We start from the raw sequence: 17,174 nt of genomic DNA, 5'->3' as shown, positions 1-17,174 counted from the left end.
AGGACAAAACAGCCCCACATTATTGGCATCCTTTCCACAAACATTATTTTCCTCCACTATTGGTGCACCGGGGCAGCCGTGTGCAGCATCTACTAGATACACTGCAGCAACTCACCAAGGCTCCTTAGACAACACCTTCCAAACCCACAACCAGTTCCAGCTAGAAGTACAAAGGCAGCAGATACCTGGGAACACCACCACCTGGAGCTTCCCCTTTGAGTCACTCACCATCCTGACTTGGAAATATATCACCGTTCCTTCACTGTCGCTGGGTCAGAAACTTGGAACTCCCTCCTAACAGCACTGTGGGTGTACCTGCATCACATGGACTGCAGCGGTTCAAGGAGGCAGCTCACCACCACCTTCCCAAGGGGCAGTTAGAGATGGACAACATATACCGGCCTAGCCAGTGATGCCCACATCCCATGAATGAATATACAAGCAATGATAATCCAGTGCTGCTGTGGACAGGTGGTAACCGAGGGCCGGGGAGGGGGCGGGGCGAGGGGGGGGTTGGGATTGGATAGAAATTGAGCTCGATGTGGATGTTAACAGTGCGATCGAAGCTGCTTATGAAGTTGAGAAATGGATGGAACTGGAAACCAAATGTTGATGGCACGGTGGAGAAGCCGGGGTGATGGGCGGTAGCACAGTGGAGAAGCCGGGGTGATGGGCGGTAGCACAGTGAAGAAGCCGGGGTGATGGGCGGTAGCACAGTGAAGAAGCCGGGGTGATGGGTGCACGGTGGCACAGTGGAGAAGCCGGGGTGATGGGTGCACGGTAGCACAGTGGAGAAGCCGGGGTGATGGGTGCACGGTGGCACAGTGGAGAAGCCGGGGTGATGGGTGCACGGTGGCACAGTGGAGAAGCCGGGGTGATGGGCGCACGGTGGCACAGTGGAGAAGCCGGGGTGATGGGTGCACGGTGGCACAGTGGAGAAGCCGGGGTGATGGGTGCACGGTGGCACAGTGGAGAAGCCGGGGTGATGGGCGCACGGTGGCACAGTGGAGAAGCCGGGGTGATGGGCGGTGGCACAGTGGAGAAGCCGGGGTGATGGGCGCACGGTGGCACAGTGGAGAAGCCGGGGTGATGGGCGGTGGCACAGTGGAGAAGCCGGGGTGATGGGTGCACGGTGGCACAGTGGAGAAGCCGGGGTGATGGGTGCACGGTGGCACAGTGAAGAAGCCGGGGTGATGGGCGGTAGCACAGTGGAGAAGCCGGGGTGATGGGTGCACGGTGGCACAGCGGAGAAGCCGGGGTGATGGGTGCACGGTGGCACGGTGGAGAAGCCGGGGTGATGGGCGGTAGCACAGTGGAGAAGCCGGGGTGATGGGTGCACGGTGGCACAGCGGAGAAGCCGGGGTGATGGGCGGTGGCACAGCGGAGAAGCCGGGGTGATGGCCACACGGTGGCACAGTGGAGAAGCCGGGGTGATGGGCGGTAGCACAGTGGAGAAGCCGGGGTGATGGGTGCACGGTGGCACAGTGGAGAAGCCGGGGTGATGGCCACACGGTGGCACAGTGGAGAAGCCGGGGTGATGGGCGGTAGCACAGTGGAGAAGCCGGGGTGATGGGTGCACGGTGGCACAGTGGAGAAGCCGGGGTGATGAGCGGTAGCACAGTGGAGAAGCCGGGGTGATGGGCGGTAGCACAGTGGAGAAGCCGGGGTGATGGGTGCACGGTGGCACAGTGGAGAAGCCGGGGTGATGGGTGCACGGTGGCACAGTGGAGAAGCCGGGGTGATGGGCGGTAGCACAGTGGAGAAGCCGGGGTGATGGGTGCACGGTGGCACAGTGGAGAAGCCGGGGTGATGGGCGGTGGCACAGCGGAGAAGCCGGGGTGATGGCCACACGGTGGCACAGTGGAGAAGCCGGGGTGATGGGCGCACGGTGGCACAGCGGAGAAGCCGGGGTGATGGGCGGTGGCACAGCGGAGAAGCCGGGGTGATGGCCACACGGTGGCACAGTGGAGAAGCCGGGGTGATGGGCACATGGTGGCACGGTGGAGAAGCCGGGGTGATGGGCGCACGGTGGCACAGTGGAGAAGCCGGGGTGATGGGCACATGGTGGCACAGTGAAGAAGCCGGGGTGATGGGCGCACGGTGGCACAGCGGAGAAGCCGGGGTGATGGGCGGTGGCACAGCGGAGAAGCCGGGGTGATGGCCACACGGTGGCACAGTGAAGAAGCCGGGGTGATGGGCGCACGGTGGCACAGCGGAGAAGCCGGGGTGATGGGCGCACGGTGGCACAGTGAAGAAGCCGGGGTGATGGGCGCACGGTGGCACAGTGAAGAAGCCGGGGTGATGGGCGGTGGCACAGTGGAGAAGCCGGGGTGATGGGCGGTGGCACAGCGGAGAAGCCGGGGTGATGGGAAACATGGTGGCACAGTGAAGAAGCCGGGGTGATGGGCGGTGGCACAGTGAAGAAGCCGGGGTGATGGGTGCACGGTGGCACAGTGGAGAAGCCGGGGTGATGGCCACACGGTGGCACAGCGGAGAAGCCGGGGTGATGGGCGCACGGTGGCACAGCGGAGAAGCCGGGGTGATGGGTGCACGGTGGCACAGCGGAGAAGCCGGGGTGATGGGCGCACGGTGGCACAGCGGAGAAGCCGGGGTGATGGGCGCACGGTGGCACAGCGGAGAAGCCGGGGTGATGGGCGCACGGTGGCACAGCGGAGAAGCCGGGGTGATGGGCGGTGGCACAGTGGAGAAGCCGGGGTGATGGGCGGTGGCACAGTGAAGAAGCCGGGGTGATGGCCACACGGTGGCACAGTGGAGAAGCCGGGGTGATGGGCGGTGGCACCGCGGAGAAGCCGGGGTGATGGGCGCACGGTGGCACAGCGGAGAAGCCGGGGTGATGGGCGGTGGCACAGCGGAGAAGCCGGGGTGATGGGCGCACGGTGGCACAGCGGAGAAGCCGGGGTGATGGGAAACATGGTGGCACAGTGAAGAAGCCGGGGTGATGGGCACACGGTAGCACAGTGAAGAAGCCGGGGTGATGGGAAACATGGTGGCGAAGCCAGTGTAATATCTCAATAGAGGGCTCAGAAGTGAAAGAGCCATTGAGTAATTTACAGCTCAGAAGGCCATTCTGCCCACTGGGCCCATTCTGCCTCTCTGTGGAACAATCCAGTCAGTCCCCCTCAGTCCCCATGACCCTGCTGGCTGCCCATCCAATTTTCATTCATTGTCTCCACTTCCACCGCTCTCGTAGGCAGTGAGTTCCAGTTCATCATCACTCACTGTGAATAAAAACTCTTCCTCGTGTTCCTGCGTATCTTGTCTGAACCTTAAATCCATGTCCCCAATCTCTGTACAATCAGCCAATTTGAACAGCTTTTCTTTCTCTGTCTGATTTAACCCTATCACAATCGAGTTCACCTCGATCGAATCTCCCCTCAATCTCCTTCACTCAAGGAGAACAACGCCAGCTTCTCCAACCCAACCTCGGAACTAAAACCCCTCATTGCTGGAACCAATCTGGTAAATCTCCCTCCCCGCCCTCTCAGTGACCCTCACATCCTTCCTGAGGTGTAGTGACCAGAACTGGACACAATTCCCTCGTTGTGACCTATCCCGAGCTTTGGAAAGGTTCAGTGCAGCTTCCCTGTTTTCCTGCTCAATGTCTGGGCTACAAGTTGGGCTTCAGGAAAAGGGAAAATAGTCACATTTGCAATTGGTGGGTTGGAGAGAGAGGGAGTTTGGATTGGTGAGCACACGGTCATTTTCAACTTTGACCTTTCCCCTCAGCTTGTTCTTGCCACCCTGTGGGCTCGACGAACTCCACCTTTAACAGAAGCTGGAAGTGTGACCCCCGGAGTGGATACTGCTACTGCCAGCCCGGAGTGGGTGACCCACAGTGCAGCAGCTGCCTGCTGGGATACTGGGGCTTCGGAGAGGCCGGCTGTAAGCCTTGTGACTGTGCAGGAGCCTGCGACCCCCAAACTGGCCAATGTCTGGGCAAGTGAGTATAACTCCTTTCCCCAATTCCCTCACCACCAGAAAATGGTGACAATTAACTGTGTGAAGGTTCACCAGTGAACGAAGCCCCGATAAAAATAACAACCCAATTCGCCCACAGAAAGTATTGGTGGGCAATTCCATTGTGGAAACCATTATGCATCATAATGTACTCACATGAAACCCTCACCTGCACATGCCTACATACGGACACAATAACAACTTGCATTCATGTAGCACCTTCAGCAGAATAAAACATCCCAAGCTGCTGTCCTGGGAGTGTTTGATGGGGATAGTGCAGAGGGAGCTTCACTCTGTATCTAACCCTGTGCTGTACCTGTCCTGGGAGTGTTTGATGGGGACAGTGTAGAGGGAGCTTTACTCTGTATCTAACCCCGTGCTGTACCTGTCCTGGGAGTGTTTGATGGGGACAGTGTAGAGGGAGCTTTACTCTGTATCTAACCCCATGCTGTACCTATCCTGGGAGTGTTTGGTGGGGACAGTGTAAACGGAGCATTACTCTGTATCTAACCCCATGCAGTACCTGTCCTGGGAGTGTTTGATGGGGACAGTGTAGAGGGAACTTTACTCTGTATCTAACCCCGTGCTGTACCTGTCCTGGGAGTGTTTGATGGGGACAGTGTAGAGGGAGCTTTACTCTGTATCTAACCCCGTGCTGTACCTGTCCTGGGAGTGTTTGATGGGGACAGTGTAGAGGGAGCTTTACTCTGTATCTAACCCCGTGCTGTACCTGTCCTGGGAGTGTTTGATGGGAACAGTGTAGAGGGAGCTTTACTGTGTATCTAACCCCGTGCTGTACCTGTCCTGGGAGTGTTTGATGGGGGACAGTGTAGAGGGAGCTTTACTCTGTATCTAACCCCGTGCTGTACCTGTCCTGGGAGTGTTTGATGGGGACAGTGTAGAGGGAGCTTTACTGTGTATCTAACCCCGTGCCGTACCTGTCCTGGGAGTGTTTGATGGGGGACAGTGTAGAGGGAGCTTTACTCTGTATCTAACACCGTGCGGTACCTGTCCTGGGAGTGTTTGATGGGAACAGTGTAGAGGGAGCTTTACTGTGTATCTAACCCTGTGCAGTACCTGCCCTGGGAGTGTTTGATGGGGACAGTGTACAGGGAGCTTTACTCTGTATCTAACCCCGTGCTGTATCTGTCCTGGGAGTGTTTGATGTGGACAGTGTAGAGGGAGCTTTACTCTGTATCTAACCCCATGCTGTACCTATCCTGGGAGTGTTTGGTGGGGACAGTGTAAACGGAGCATTACTCTGTATCTAACCCCATGCAGTACCTGTCCTGGGAGTGTTTGATGGGGACAGTGTAGAGGGAGCTTTACTCTGTATCTAACCCTGTGCTGTACCTGTCCTGGGAGTGTTTGATGGGGGACAGTGTAGAGGGAGCTTTACTCTGTATCTAACCCCGTGCTGTACCTGTCCTGGGAGTGTTTGATGGGGACCGTGTAGAGGGAGCTTTACTCTGTATCTAACCCCGTGCTGTACCTGTCCTGGGAGTGTTTGGTTATGATACTGAGAAACACATTGAGGATTTAGGCTGTTCCATCACAGTAACGTTGTGCAGTTTGGATATAAAATTCCCAAATAATCCCCTTGCAATCGGTGATCAGTTTGCTGAGTATTTGTTATCGTTTTTATTTGTCCGAAATACTCACCGGCTCCCTTTCTACTTTGCAGCTTTGAAAATAAAAACATTCTCAATATTCCCATTGGTGGTCGGATTCCAGATGTGAGTGACATTGCGACCAATGAGAGTGGGGAGGGCTGGAGCTGGGAAGATGAGCAGGGATTCTCAGCACTCAGACATTCTGGTAGGTCACAACAACAACTTGCATTCATATAGCAGCTTTATGGGAGGTGTTATCAGACAAAACTTGGCACCAAGTCAGGTTCGAGAGGCTATTGTGTTGGCCAAACGAGTGGGGTTAGGGAGGGAATCCTGGAGTTTTAGTCTCGGCAGCTGAATTCACAACGGCCAATTGTGGAGTGATGGATATCGGGGAATGCCTGAAAATTGGAGGAGTGCAGAGATGTTGGGAGGATTGTAACATTGGAGATTACTGAGATCCAGAGGGGTCAGTTCTCCGGAGGTTTTAGAATGAGTAGGAAGGGAATGGGAGGTAACATCACCAGGCTTAGTTACATATCTTATATCCGCCACTGTCTCCAGTCTCCAGATCAGAAAAACCATCTCGAGGCACTGGAGAAGAGGAGCAAAGATTTTGCAAGATAACTTTGCGGATGCACCTATCAGGAAGGACAGACTGGGCCTTCTTTCTCCAACAAACAGAGAGGAGAAAGAAGCCATTAAAATAATGAATAGTTTGAGAGGTAGATCGGGAATGTGGAACTCGCTCTCACAGGGAGTGGGGAGAATATAGGACTCGCTCTCACAGGGAGTGGGGAGAATGTGGAACTCACTCCCACGGGAAGTGGGGAGAATGTGGGACTCACTCCCATGGGGAGTGGGGAGAATGTGGGACTCGCTCCCACAGAGAGTGGGGAGAATGTGGGACTCGCTCCCACAGAGAGTGGGGAGAATGTGGGACTCGCTCCCATGGGGAGTGGGGAGAATGTGGAACTCACTCCCACAGGGAGTGGGGAGAATGTGGGACTCACTCCCACGGGGAGTGGGGAGAATGTGGGACTCACTCCCACAGAAAGTGGGAAGAATGTGGGACTCGCTCTCACAGGGCGTGGGGAGAATGTGTGACTCGCTCCCATGGGGAATGGGGAGAATGTGGGACTCACTCCCATGGGGAATGGGGAGAATGTGGGACTCGCTCCCATGGGGAGTGGGGAGAATGTGGGACTTGCTCCCACAGAGAGTGGCGGGAATGTGGAACTCACTCCCACGAGGAGTGGGGAGAATGTGGAACTCGCTCCCACAGGGAGTGGGGAGAATGTGGGACTCGCTCCCACAGGGACTGGGGAGAATGTGAGACTCGCTCCCATGGGGAGTGGGGAGAATGTGGGAACCATTCTCACAGGGAGTGGGGAGAATGTGGAACTCACTCCCACAGGGAGTGGGGAGAATGTGGGACTCGCTCCCACAGGGAGTGGGGAGAATGTGGGACTCGCTCCCACGGGGAGTGGGGTGAATGTGGGACTCGTTCACACAGGAAGTGGGAAGAACGTGAGATTCGCTTCCACAGGGAGTGGGGAGAATGTGGGAACCATTCTCACAGGGAGTGGGGAGAATGTGGAACTCACTCCCACAGGGAGTGGGGAGAATGTGGGACACGCTCCCACGGGGAGTGGGGTGAATGTGGGACTCGTTCCCATCGGGAGTGGGGAGAATGTGGGTCTCGCTCCCACGGGGAGTGGGGAGAATATTGGACTCGCTCCCACAGGGAGTGGGGAGAATGTGGGACTCAATCCCACGGGGAGTGGGGAGAATGTGGGACTCACTCACACGAGGAGTGGGGAGAATGTGGGAACCGTTCCCACGAGGAGTGTGGAGAATGTGGGAACCGTTCCCATGGGGAGTGGGGAGAATGTGGAACTCGCTCCCACAGGGAGTGGGGAGAATGTGGGACTCACTCCCACAGGGAGTGGGGAGAATGTGGGACTCGCTCCCAGGAAGTGGGGAGAATGTGGGAACCGTTCCCACGAGGAGTGGGGAGAATGTGGGAACTGTTCCCACAGGGAGTGGGGAGAATGTGAGGCTCGCTCCCATGGGGAGTGGGGAGAATGTGGGAACCATTCTCACAGGGAGTGGGAAGAATGTGGAACTCACTCCCACAGGGAGTGGGGAGAATGTGGGACTCACTCCCACGGGGAGTGGGGTGAATGTGGGACTCGTTCCCACAGGGAGTGGGGAGAATGTGGGACTCACTCCCACAGGAAGTGGGAAGAATGTGAGACTCGCTCCCACGGGGAGTGGGGTGAATGTGGGACTCGTTCCCACAGAGAGTGGCGAGAATGTGGAACTCGCTCCCACAAGGAGTGGGGAGAATGTGGGAACCGTTCCCACAGGGAGTGGGGAGAATGTGGGTCTTGCTCCCACGGGGAGTGTGGAGAATGTGGGAACCGTTCCCGCAGGGAGTGGGGAGAATGTGGGAACCGTTCCCGCAGGGAGTGGGGAGAATGTGGAACTCGCTCCCACTAGGAGTGGGGAAAATGTGGGACTCGCTCCCACAGGGAGTGGGGAGAATGTGGGACTCGCTCCCACAGGGAGTGGGGAGAATATGGGAACCGTTCCCACGAGGAGTGGGGAGAATGTGGGAACCGTTCCCATGGGGAGTGGGGAGAATGTGGGAACCGTTCCCACGGGAAGTGGGGGGAATGTGGAACTCGCTCCCACGAGGAGTGGGGAGAATGTGGGAACCGTTCCCACAGGGAGTGGGGAGAATGTGGGACTCGCTCCCACGGGGAGTGGGGAGAATGTGAGACTCGCTCCCAGGGAGTGGGGAGAATGTGGGAACCGTTCCCACGAGGAGTGGGGAGAATGTGGGACTCGCTCCCACGGGGAGTGGGGAGAATGTGGGACTCGCTCCCACGAGGAATGGGGAGAATGTGTGACTCGCTCCCACGGGGAGTGGGGAGAATGTGTGACTCACTCCCACAGGGAGTGGGGAGAATGTGGGACTTGCTCCCACAGGGAGTGGGGAGAATGTGGGACTCACTCCCACAGGGAGTGGGGAAAATGTGGGACTCGCTCCGACGGGGAGTGGGGAGAATGTGGAACTTGAGCGGAGCTGGATAAACACACGAGGGAGAGAGAGGGTGGGACAAAGAGGAGATGGAAGGAGGCTTGTGTGGAAACACTGACATTGGCCGGTTGGATCAAACAGATATTAGGAATTATTAATAAAGGAAGTCGGTAGCCCTCTGACACTTATTGATAGCAATAATCTAGAGATTATCAGTTTAAATCCCAGGATGGGGTGAAATAAAAAGCTGGTTTCAGTAAACGTGACCGTGAAGCTGGTTTGTTGAGAATATTGGATTTCTGGATGAGAATGCAAAATGGTCTTTCTAATCTTCATTGTAAAATCCCGGGTCTCGGAGGACATGGCCAGAATGGAGTTCATAGAATCATAGAAACCCTACAGTGCAGAAAGAGGCCATTTGGCCCATCCAGTCTGCACCGACCACAATCCCACCCAGGCCCTACCCCCATATCTCTACACATTTACCCGCGAATCCCTCTAACCTACGCATCTCAGGACACTAAGGGGCAATTTTAGCATGGCCAATCAACCTAACCAGAGCACCCGGAGGAAATTCACGCAGACACGGGGAGAATGTGCAAACTCCGCACAGACAGTGACCCAAGCCGGAAATCGAACCCAGGTCCCTGGAGCTGTGAAGCAGCAGTGCTAACCACTGTGCTACCGTGCCGCCCCGTACCGAACCGAGTTATTAATTAATCAGTAATCAATCTCTGTCAATTAGTCTGAGACATTGAGGCCCAATCCAGTGGGGGTCTATACGTGACTCCAGGTCCACACCGACATTGTTGATCCTCGGCGTGATCTGAAAATGTCCACCAAGGCTCTCAGCCAGTGTAACTGGGAATGAGCGATACAGACTGAGCCGCTCACATCCCCAGCATGGCACCCTGGAGATTAAACATTTCCCTTCAAGTAAAAACCGGTGTCTTGGTGAGTTGACGGTTATCGATTCTATTTCCAGCATCTCTTTAAAATCTGAAGCAAACAGATGTAGATGAGACTTGTGGAGTGCGGGGGTGGCAAACTGTTAGATCAAACATCCCCTCATATTGTGAAGAAATGGATCAGAACACAGGGACAGAAGTTTCACATCGACAATACCGGGATCCCAGACTGGGGGTTTCCTCACATTGCCTGATGTGTGAATGGGACGTGGGTGACACTAACTGGAATATTCTTACTCCATTTCCATGTGTTTGTTTAATGCCCACTTGACCCCGCTCTCTCTGTCACTCTAGAGAAGTGCTTCTGCAAGGAGACCTTGCTGGGAGGTGCCACATACTTTTGTCAGATGAAGTACACCTACGGTAAGCGATGCTAAAACCTGTTGCCGTCCAGACACAGGGAGGTCCAAGCATTGCCTTCCCACTTTCCAATCCTGCAGCAACTTAACACCAACTGTTCCCAACCAGAGCTCCATGTTGGGGTCATAGAAACACACTCCCCAAGGCCATTCAGCCCATTCAGGTGTTTGTGTTGGCTCTCTGTCTCACCCAATATCCCAAATACATTTGCCCTCCAGCAGGGGTAACTGGATATAGATCAGGAGCAGAAATCCTGGCTGAACTCCCCCCTCCCGAATCCAGCAGCATGAACTGAATTGCAATCCCCTGATTTCTGCCTTGCCTGAGGTGAGTTAGTTCAGTGCAGAGCTCAGTTGTACTCTGCTCCCCCTGTTAGGGAGTGTGGAGGCAGGAAAGGCGGTTAGTTCCATGGGACGGTGGCATTCCAGAGTCCTGCCACTCCCCAGAATTAAGTCCTGTGCAGGAAGGCTCGTGGTTCCCCTTCCCACCCTGCTGTTTATAGAGGCCTTTAAATGGCCAATTAAAAAACAGTTGAGGGTCTCAAGCACTGAATCCCTCCAGTGCAGAAAGGGACCATTCGGCCCATCAAGTCTGCACCAACTCTCCAAAGGAGCAACCCACCCAGGCCTTCCCCTCCACCTATCCACGTAACTCTGTGCATTTACCATGATTAATCCACCTAACCCACACATCGTCAGACTGTGGAAGGAAACTGGAGCGCCCGGAGGAAACCCACGCAGACACGGGGAGAATGTGCAAACTCCGCACAGACAGTCACCCCAGCGGGAATTGAACCCGGGTCCCTGGCGCTGTGAGGCAGCAGCGCTAACCACTGTGCCACCGTGCCGCTTCTATTAACCACTGTTGGCTGGGTCTTTTGCTTTGCGGTGCGCACGACGGGAGAACCTGTGTGAGCTGCTTGTCACCTCTGGTTGGGGGGAATGGGGAGAACCTCGATCAGAGAGACTGGACATCGGGAAGAGGGAGACACGGTGAAAACCAATCCCCCTGTCTTTCTGCTAAACCCCCCTTCCACCATGACTTACCTGTGGCCTGGGGGCTCCACGATCAGGATTCTGATGTCTGTCCCTCCACCCACCACCATCACTTCCTCAGTGCTGGTCCTGAGCACAAGCTGCCAGCTTCTGATTGGTTGCCAGCTCTCAGTCGGCCCCCAGGGTCAGACTCCATGGGAAGGCCTCGCCTTGCCTGATTGGCTGTGATCCACTGGGCCTTCCCAGTGTGGCTCTGCCCCAGCAGGCGAGACCCCAGAAGCTCGCCAAGATTCCACCCAATGTCCCGGTGCGGCACCTAGCGTCAGGGTTAGCTCTCGCCCAGCTACCAGTCACAGGCTGGTGGAGGTTTACATGATGGAAATAAACTGAGAACCAGGTCCTGACCAGATGTGATCGAGCCCCTGTCCAGCTGTGAGCAGTTTCTTCGGGGACCATTCCACTTGCACTGAATATCTTGGCAATGATGTGCTCAACCGGGATCTTGGGTTCATGTCACACTATCTGTAACCCCCATGACTTGCCTGGGCTTGCAAAATCTCACTAACTGTCCTGGCTGGAGACAATACACATCTCTTTAACCTGTGCTTAACGCTCTCTCCACTCACATTGTCTGTAACTTTAAGACTTGATTACCTGTAAAGACTCGCATTCCAACTATTATTTTGTAAATTGAGTTTGTGTCTTTATATGCCCTGTTTGTGATCAGAACTCCCACTCACCTGATGAAGGGGCAGCGCTCCGAAAGCTAGTGGCTTTTGCTACCAAATAAACTTGTTGGACTTTAACCTGGTGTTGTGAGACTTATTACTATCTTGGCAATGCCAGAGGCGCAGTGACTTCACTGCGGGGTCTCTGACACTGTCCTCTTGTTAAACTGGAACGGGTTTTCCTGTGTAATGAAGTCTGTTCTTTTCCACCAGTTATCAAGGCGAGGGTCCTCTCTGCTCATGACAAAGGAACTCACGCTGAGGTCAACGTCAAAGTAAAGAAGGTGATGAAAGCTGGCAAAGTGAAAATCACCCGGGGCAACTGGAGCATTTACCCTGAATCCTGGACCAAGCGCGGATGTACATGTCCCTTACTCAACCCTGGTGAGTGACAGAGGGGCTTGTCGGGGCTGGGAACATGGGTTGAGTTCAGCATAAGGAATGGTCGACGTATTCTTATCTGATCTGTGGACAGCGTTCCCTGGCCTTGCTACCTTGCTAACTCTGGAACATCCTCTCGCCAACCCTCCCCCCCACACAGCCTGCAATTATGTCAGTTAGGGGATCGTAAAACTCTCCTCAATGTAATGTTGGACGCCCCCACCCCCCGCTCCACCCCCCGCTCCACCAGCTTGGTATGAACCTCAGTTAGAATAATGAAGTAGAGTTTCTGAGTTATTTCTGGAATAAATCACTGGATTCTGGATGCTAAAAATAGCAGAATTTTAAATGCGAGTCTCACCCGTAACCACCGAACACCGGAATTCTGTGAACCTTGCTGCCAGCTCAGATATCCATTTGCCTGAAGCAGTTCAAACGCAAAACTGGCCATGCCCCCACTGAACACGCCCCCCCCCCCCTCACCCCGCAGCCATGCCACCCCTGGACATGCCCCCATTGACCATGCCCCCCCCACTGACCATGCACCCCACCAAGCCATGCTCCCCCTGGACATGCCGCCATTGACTATTCATCCCATTCATCCCCCCCCCCAGGTCGTGTCCCCCACCAGGCCGGGTCCCCCCACAAGGCCGTACTTCCCTGGCCGTGCTCCCATTGGCAGTAGTGAATTTGCTGCAAGATGCTCGATGGGTTAATCAGTCTGTCTCCAAGCCAGAACATTCTTGACTCCTTGGAGCTCAGAGTACTTTCTCGTGTCTCTTTAAGAGTTTGTCACTCAAAGACAGTTCTTGTTTTCCTCTCTCGGACAGGCACCGATTACCTGATTGCCGGTTACGAAGCAAGCCGAACGGGCAGACTCCTGGTCAACATGGACAGCCTCGTCACGCCATGGCGAGCGGGCACGGCCAAATGGGTGGCGCACAACCTGCGTGTGGGCTGCAAGTGACCGTAGCACATCTGAGTGGCACTGGAGTCTCGCCATTCACTGTACAATGCGTGTAATCAGCTCCCCATTCAACCCAGTTCCAGGGTGAAGTGTTGAGGGAAACTACAAGATGGCAACTGGCACGATCCCTCTTTCAAAGCAGCCACAGATTCATGCACCTTGCTTCGAGTAAATGCTTCAGTCCCTCCCGCCTCTCTGCTCTGTCATCCTGAAAGATCAGGAACTCTTATCATCAAACAATATGATAGCAGCATTTCTAATTGATGGGTCTCTGGCACCTTCCATGTTGTCCACGTCCGGAGCGCTCAGCCTGTGCTCCAGGTGGCTCTGTGCTTGGAGTTCATATCCACAATGGTGTCTTCACCCCAGCACTTTGTCTTGCTTTGGACCCAACCAGTAGATCCATTCAAACACTGTCTTTATTCCTGTTTATTTGGTTGTATTTTCAGTCACAGGTTTCAGTACTTTGAGAAGTTTTGTAAAAATAATTAAAGAGTTGTTATTGTTTTCTAAATTGACTCTCGTATTGGCCACAAGGCATCATGCCCACCTCAAACTATAAGCTGTTCCCAAATTGAGTTACCCACCCTCCAGGATTGCCCTGGAGTACCCTGGGATATAAGGTCAATCTAAAGTAAAGTTTATTGATTAGTCACATTAACGCTGCAATGAAGTTACTGTGAAAATCCCCTAGTCGCCACACTCTTGCGCTTGTTCGGGTCAATGCATCTAAACAGCACATCTTTCAGACTGTGGGAGGAAACCAGGGCACCCGGAGGAAACCCACGCAGACACGGGGAGAACGTGCAGACTTCACACAGACAGTGACCCAAGCCGGGAATCAAACCCAGGTCCCCGGCGCTGTGAGGCAGCCGTGCTAGCCACTGTGCTGCCGTGCTCCCACGGGGAGCAGGTGAGGTGAATAGTATAAAGACAGCAATGAGGAAGCTGGATAAACACACGAGGGAGAGAGGAATAGAAGGAGATGCTGATAGGGTGAGATGAAGCATTATGGGAAGAGACTTGTGTGGAACATTAACAGCAGAATAGACCATTGGGGTCGAATGGCCTGTATCTGCTTTGTACGTACTCTGTGACAGGTTAATCTTGCCTGAGGCATCCTGTGTGTTGGACTGAACGTGGCTGAGAGGTGGCGAGGCAATTCTTCTGATGGCAGCACCAATACCATCAAACCCTAATGCAGGAACCACGAGGGTTGTGACATCCACAGAGTTCAACAAACAGTAATGTGATCAGAACCAGATCACCTCTTAGTAATTGAGGGATAAATATTGGCCAGAACCCCAGGAACCTCCCCCCTCCACCCGCGCCCCCCCCCCGCCTCCCCTCTTCTTCAAAAGCTCACATTGGGATATTTAATGTCCGCCTGAGGCAGCGGACAAGGCATTGGTTTAATGTCTTAATGGCATTGTCAACAGTTCTGCCACGCCAGGAATGAATGCAAAGGGGGTCTGCTGCCAACACCAGGCATGTTGCTCTCTAATGTCATCGTGAGCGATGGTGCCAGGAGCGGCCTGGACCACTCAAATAGTCACATCTGTGACCTTAGAAATAGCCTTAGAAATAGCAGCTGTAATTTGCATAACCACTCTGAATTTGGAAAGGGACCTGCCTCTGGCCCTAATTAATTAATAGGTGTATTGTTTTCAGGCTAAACCTAACGTCCCAGCCACATTCACTGCAGGCAGTGTCTATCCAGGTATGAAAGCTCCTCACACACGGTGCGGTGTACTGGCAGCAGAGCTGCAATCGACTGGCATTGGCATTCCACACAGCCAGGGGTCAGTGCTCATCAAGAAGTCTCACAACACCAGGTTAAAGTCCAGAGACTGTGCCCTGTTTGAGAGCACATTTCCACTCCGTCTGACGAAGGAGCAGCGCTCCGAAAGCTTATGGTATTTGCTACCAAATAAACCTGTTGGACTTTAACCTGGTGTTGTGAGACTTCTTACTGTGTTCACCCCAGTCCAACGCCGGCATCTCCACATCAGTGCACATCAGCAGATTGACCTTCCTGTGTTGGCAGGAGTTACAGTGAATGAAAAAAGATGTCTCTCTCAATGCCCATTTTCTAAAAAACTGTCGATTCAGCAGCTTTGAGTGACAATTGATCAATGGAACAGAGGATGTTCGGGGGGGGTGGGGGGGCGGGGGGGGGGGGGGGGGGGGGGAGTCTGAGAGAGCTGTACAAAATTATGAGAGACAAAGACAGGGTAGATTGTAAGAATCTTTTCCCATTGGCAGAGGTGTCTAAGACCAGAGGGCAAAGGTTTAAGGTGAGGGGTAAATAGTTTACAGGGGATCTGAGTGATGCACTATCAATCAAGCAAAGACTAGTTGTGAGCGAGAACAAATAGGCTTTTATTCACAAGAACATGGAGCCATCCCTGTCAGAGATCTGGTCTGTACTGAAGGCTAGGGGGAGGAGCCATCGCCTTTATACCCGGACCAGAGGGAGGAGTCTTGGGCGGAGCCGGCAGGGATGTGCCACATATACAGATAATAACAGATACTAACTAACAGTGGTTAACCACCACAGATAACAGTGGTTTACCACATTCACCCCCTGTTTAAAAAAAAGAGTCAGTCGGGGGTGAGGCAGAATGAACAATATTTACAGGTTCAGTCTATCCGGGGGCTTGCTCTGCCGCTGCGACCGCCGTGGTGCCGGTTCCGATGTAGTTTCAGGTCGCGGTGTCGTTTCAAGCACCAGGACGTTGTTGTCATCTCGTCCGATCGTCGAGTGCGTGGTGGCGATTCCTGGGGCTCAGGCGAGCTGTATACGGGGGTGAGAGGAGTGAATAGTGGTTCTGATGTGGTAGGGACAAAGTTGGGGATTGGGGGTGAGGGGTTGGGGGCCATAGTGGTCCCTGAGTCACCTGCGGGTGCTAGGTCTCGGGTAGATACCGTGTCCTCCCACCCATCGGAGTTCGCCACATAGGCGTACTGGGGGTTGGCGTGGAGGAGTTGAACCCTTTCGACCAGGGGGTCAGACGTACGGGTCCTGACATGCTTCCGAAGCAGGACAGGGCCCGGGTATGCCAGCCACGATGGTAGTGAAGTCCCTGAGGAAGACTTCCTGGGGAACACGAACATCCGTTCGTGGGGGGTGGCATTGGTTGCCGTGCACAGGAGGGACCTAATGGAGTGTAGTGCCTCCGGTCGGACCTCTTGCCAGCGGGTGACTGGAAGACCTTTAGACCGTAGCGCCAATAAAACGGCCTTCCAGACAGTAGCGTTCTCTCTCTCCACCTGTCCGTTACCCCGGGGGTTGTAGCTAGTAGTCCTACTCGAGGCTATACCTTTGGAGAGCAGGTACCGTCGCAGTTCATCGCTCATGAAGGAGGATCCCCGGTCGCTATGGATATAGCTGGGGAAACCGAACAGGGTGAAGAGGCTGTGCAGGGCCCTGATGACCGTGGCCGAGGACATATCTGGGCAGGGAATCGCGAAGGGGAAACGTGAATACTCGTCAATGACATTGAGGAAATATATGTTGCGATCAGATGAGGGGAGGGGGCCTTTGAAGTCAATGCTTAGGCGTTCAAAGGGGCGGGTGGCTTTTATGAGGTGTGCCCTGTCTGGTTGGTAGAAGTGCGGCTTGCATTCCCAGCAGACCTGGCAATTTCAAGTTATAGATCTGACATCCTCAACGGAGTAGGGCAGGTTGCGGGCTCTAATGAAGTGAAAAATCCTGGTGACCCCCGGGTGGCAGAGGTCGTTGTGGAGAGCCTGTAACCGGTCCACCTGCGCACTGGCACATGTTCCACAGGACAGCGCGTCAGGTGGCTCATTGAGCTTCCCAGGCCGATACAAGATACAAGATACAAGGAGGTACAAGATACAAGGAGGTAACTAAGTGTGTTGATGAAGGTAGGGCAGTTGATGTCATATACATGGATTTTAGTAAGGCGTTTGATAAGGTCCCCCATGGTCGGCTTATGATGAAAGTGAGGAGGTGTGGGATAGTGTGAAAGTTGGCCGATTGGATAGGTAGCTGGCTGTCTGATTGAAGACAGAGGGTGGTGGTGGATGGAAAATTTTCGGACTGGAGGCAGGTTGCTAGCGGAGTGCCACAGGGATCAGTGCTTGGTCCTCTGATCTTTGTGATTTT

General features: G+C 54.4%; 1 protein-coding gene across 2 annotated transcripts in view; it reads left to right on the top strand.

Moving 5' to 3' along the window:
* Positions 1-13,551, top strand: part of LOC144491765 (netrin-4-like) — a 35,209-nt gene extending 21,658 nt beyond the window's left edge. The window contains exons 6-10 of one of the 2 annotated variants that reach the window (XM_078210023.1): positions 3,748-3,961; positions 5,663-5,796; positions 9,903-9,971; positions 11,905-12,075; positions 12,903-13,551. In XM_078210023.1, coding sequence (XP_078066149.1) covers positions 3,748-3,961; positions 5,663-5,796; positions 9,903-9,971; positions 11,905-12,075; positions 12,903-13,039 — 725 coding nt within the window. In that variant the 3' untranslated portion in view covers positions 13,040-13,551. The remainder of the gene's footprint in view (positions 1-3,747; positions 3,962-5,662; positions 5,797-9,902; positions 9,972-11,904; positions 12,076-12,902) is intronic. The other variant, XM_078210024.1, reaches the window with a different exon arrangement.
* Positions 13,552-17,174: the final 3,623 nt, after the last annotated feature.

This window comes from Mustelus asterias, chromosome 3 (genome assembly GCF_964213995.1).
Source record: "Mustelus asterias chromosome 3, sMusAst1.hap1.1, whole genome shotgun sequence".
Classification (NCBI taxonomy): Eukaryota; Metazoa; Chordata; class Chondrichthyes; order Carcharhiniformes; family Triakidae; genus Mustelus; species Mustelus asterias.
Note: the sequence above shows the minus strand (reverse complement) of the source record. Positions and strands in the feature narration are given on the sequence as shown.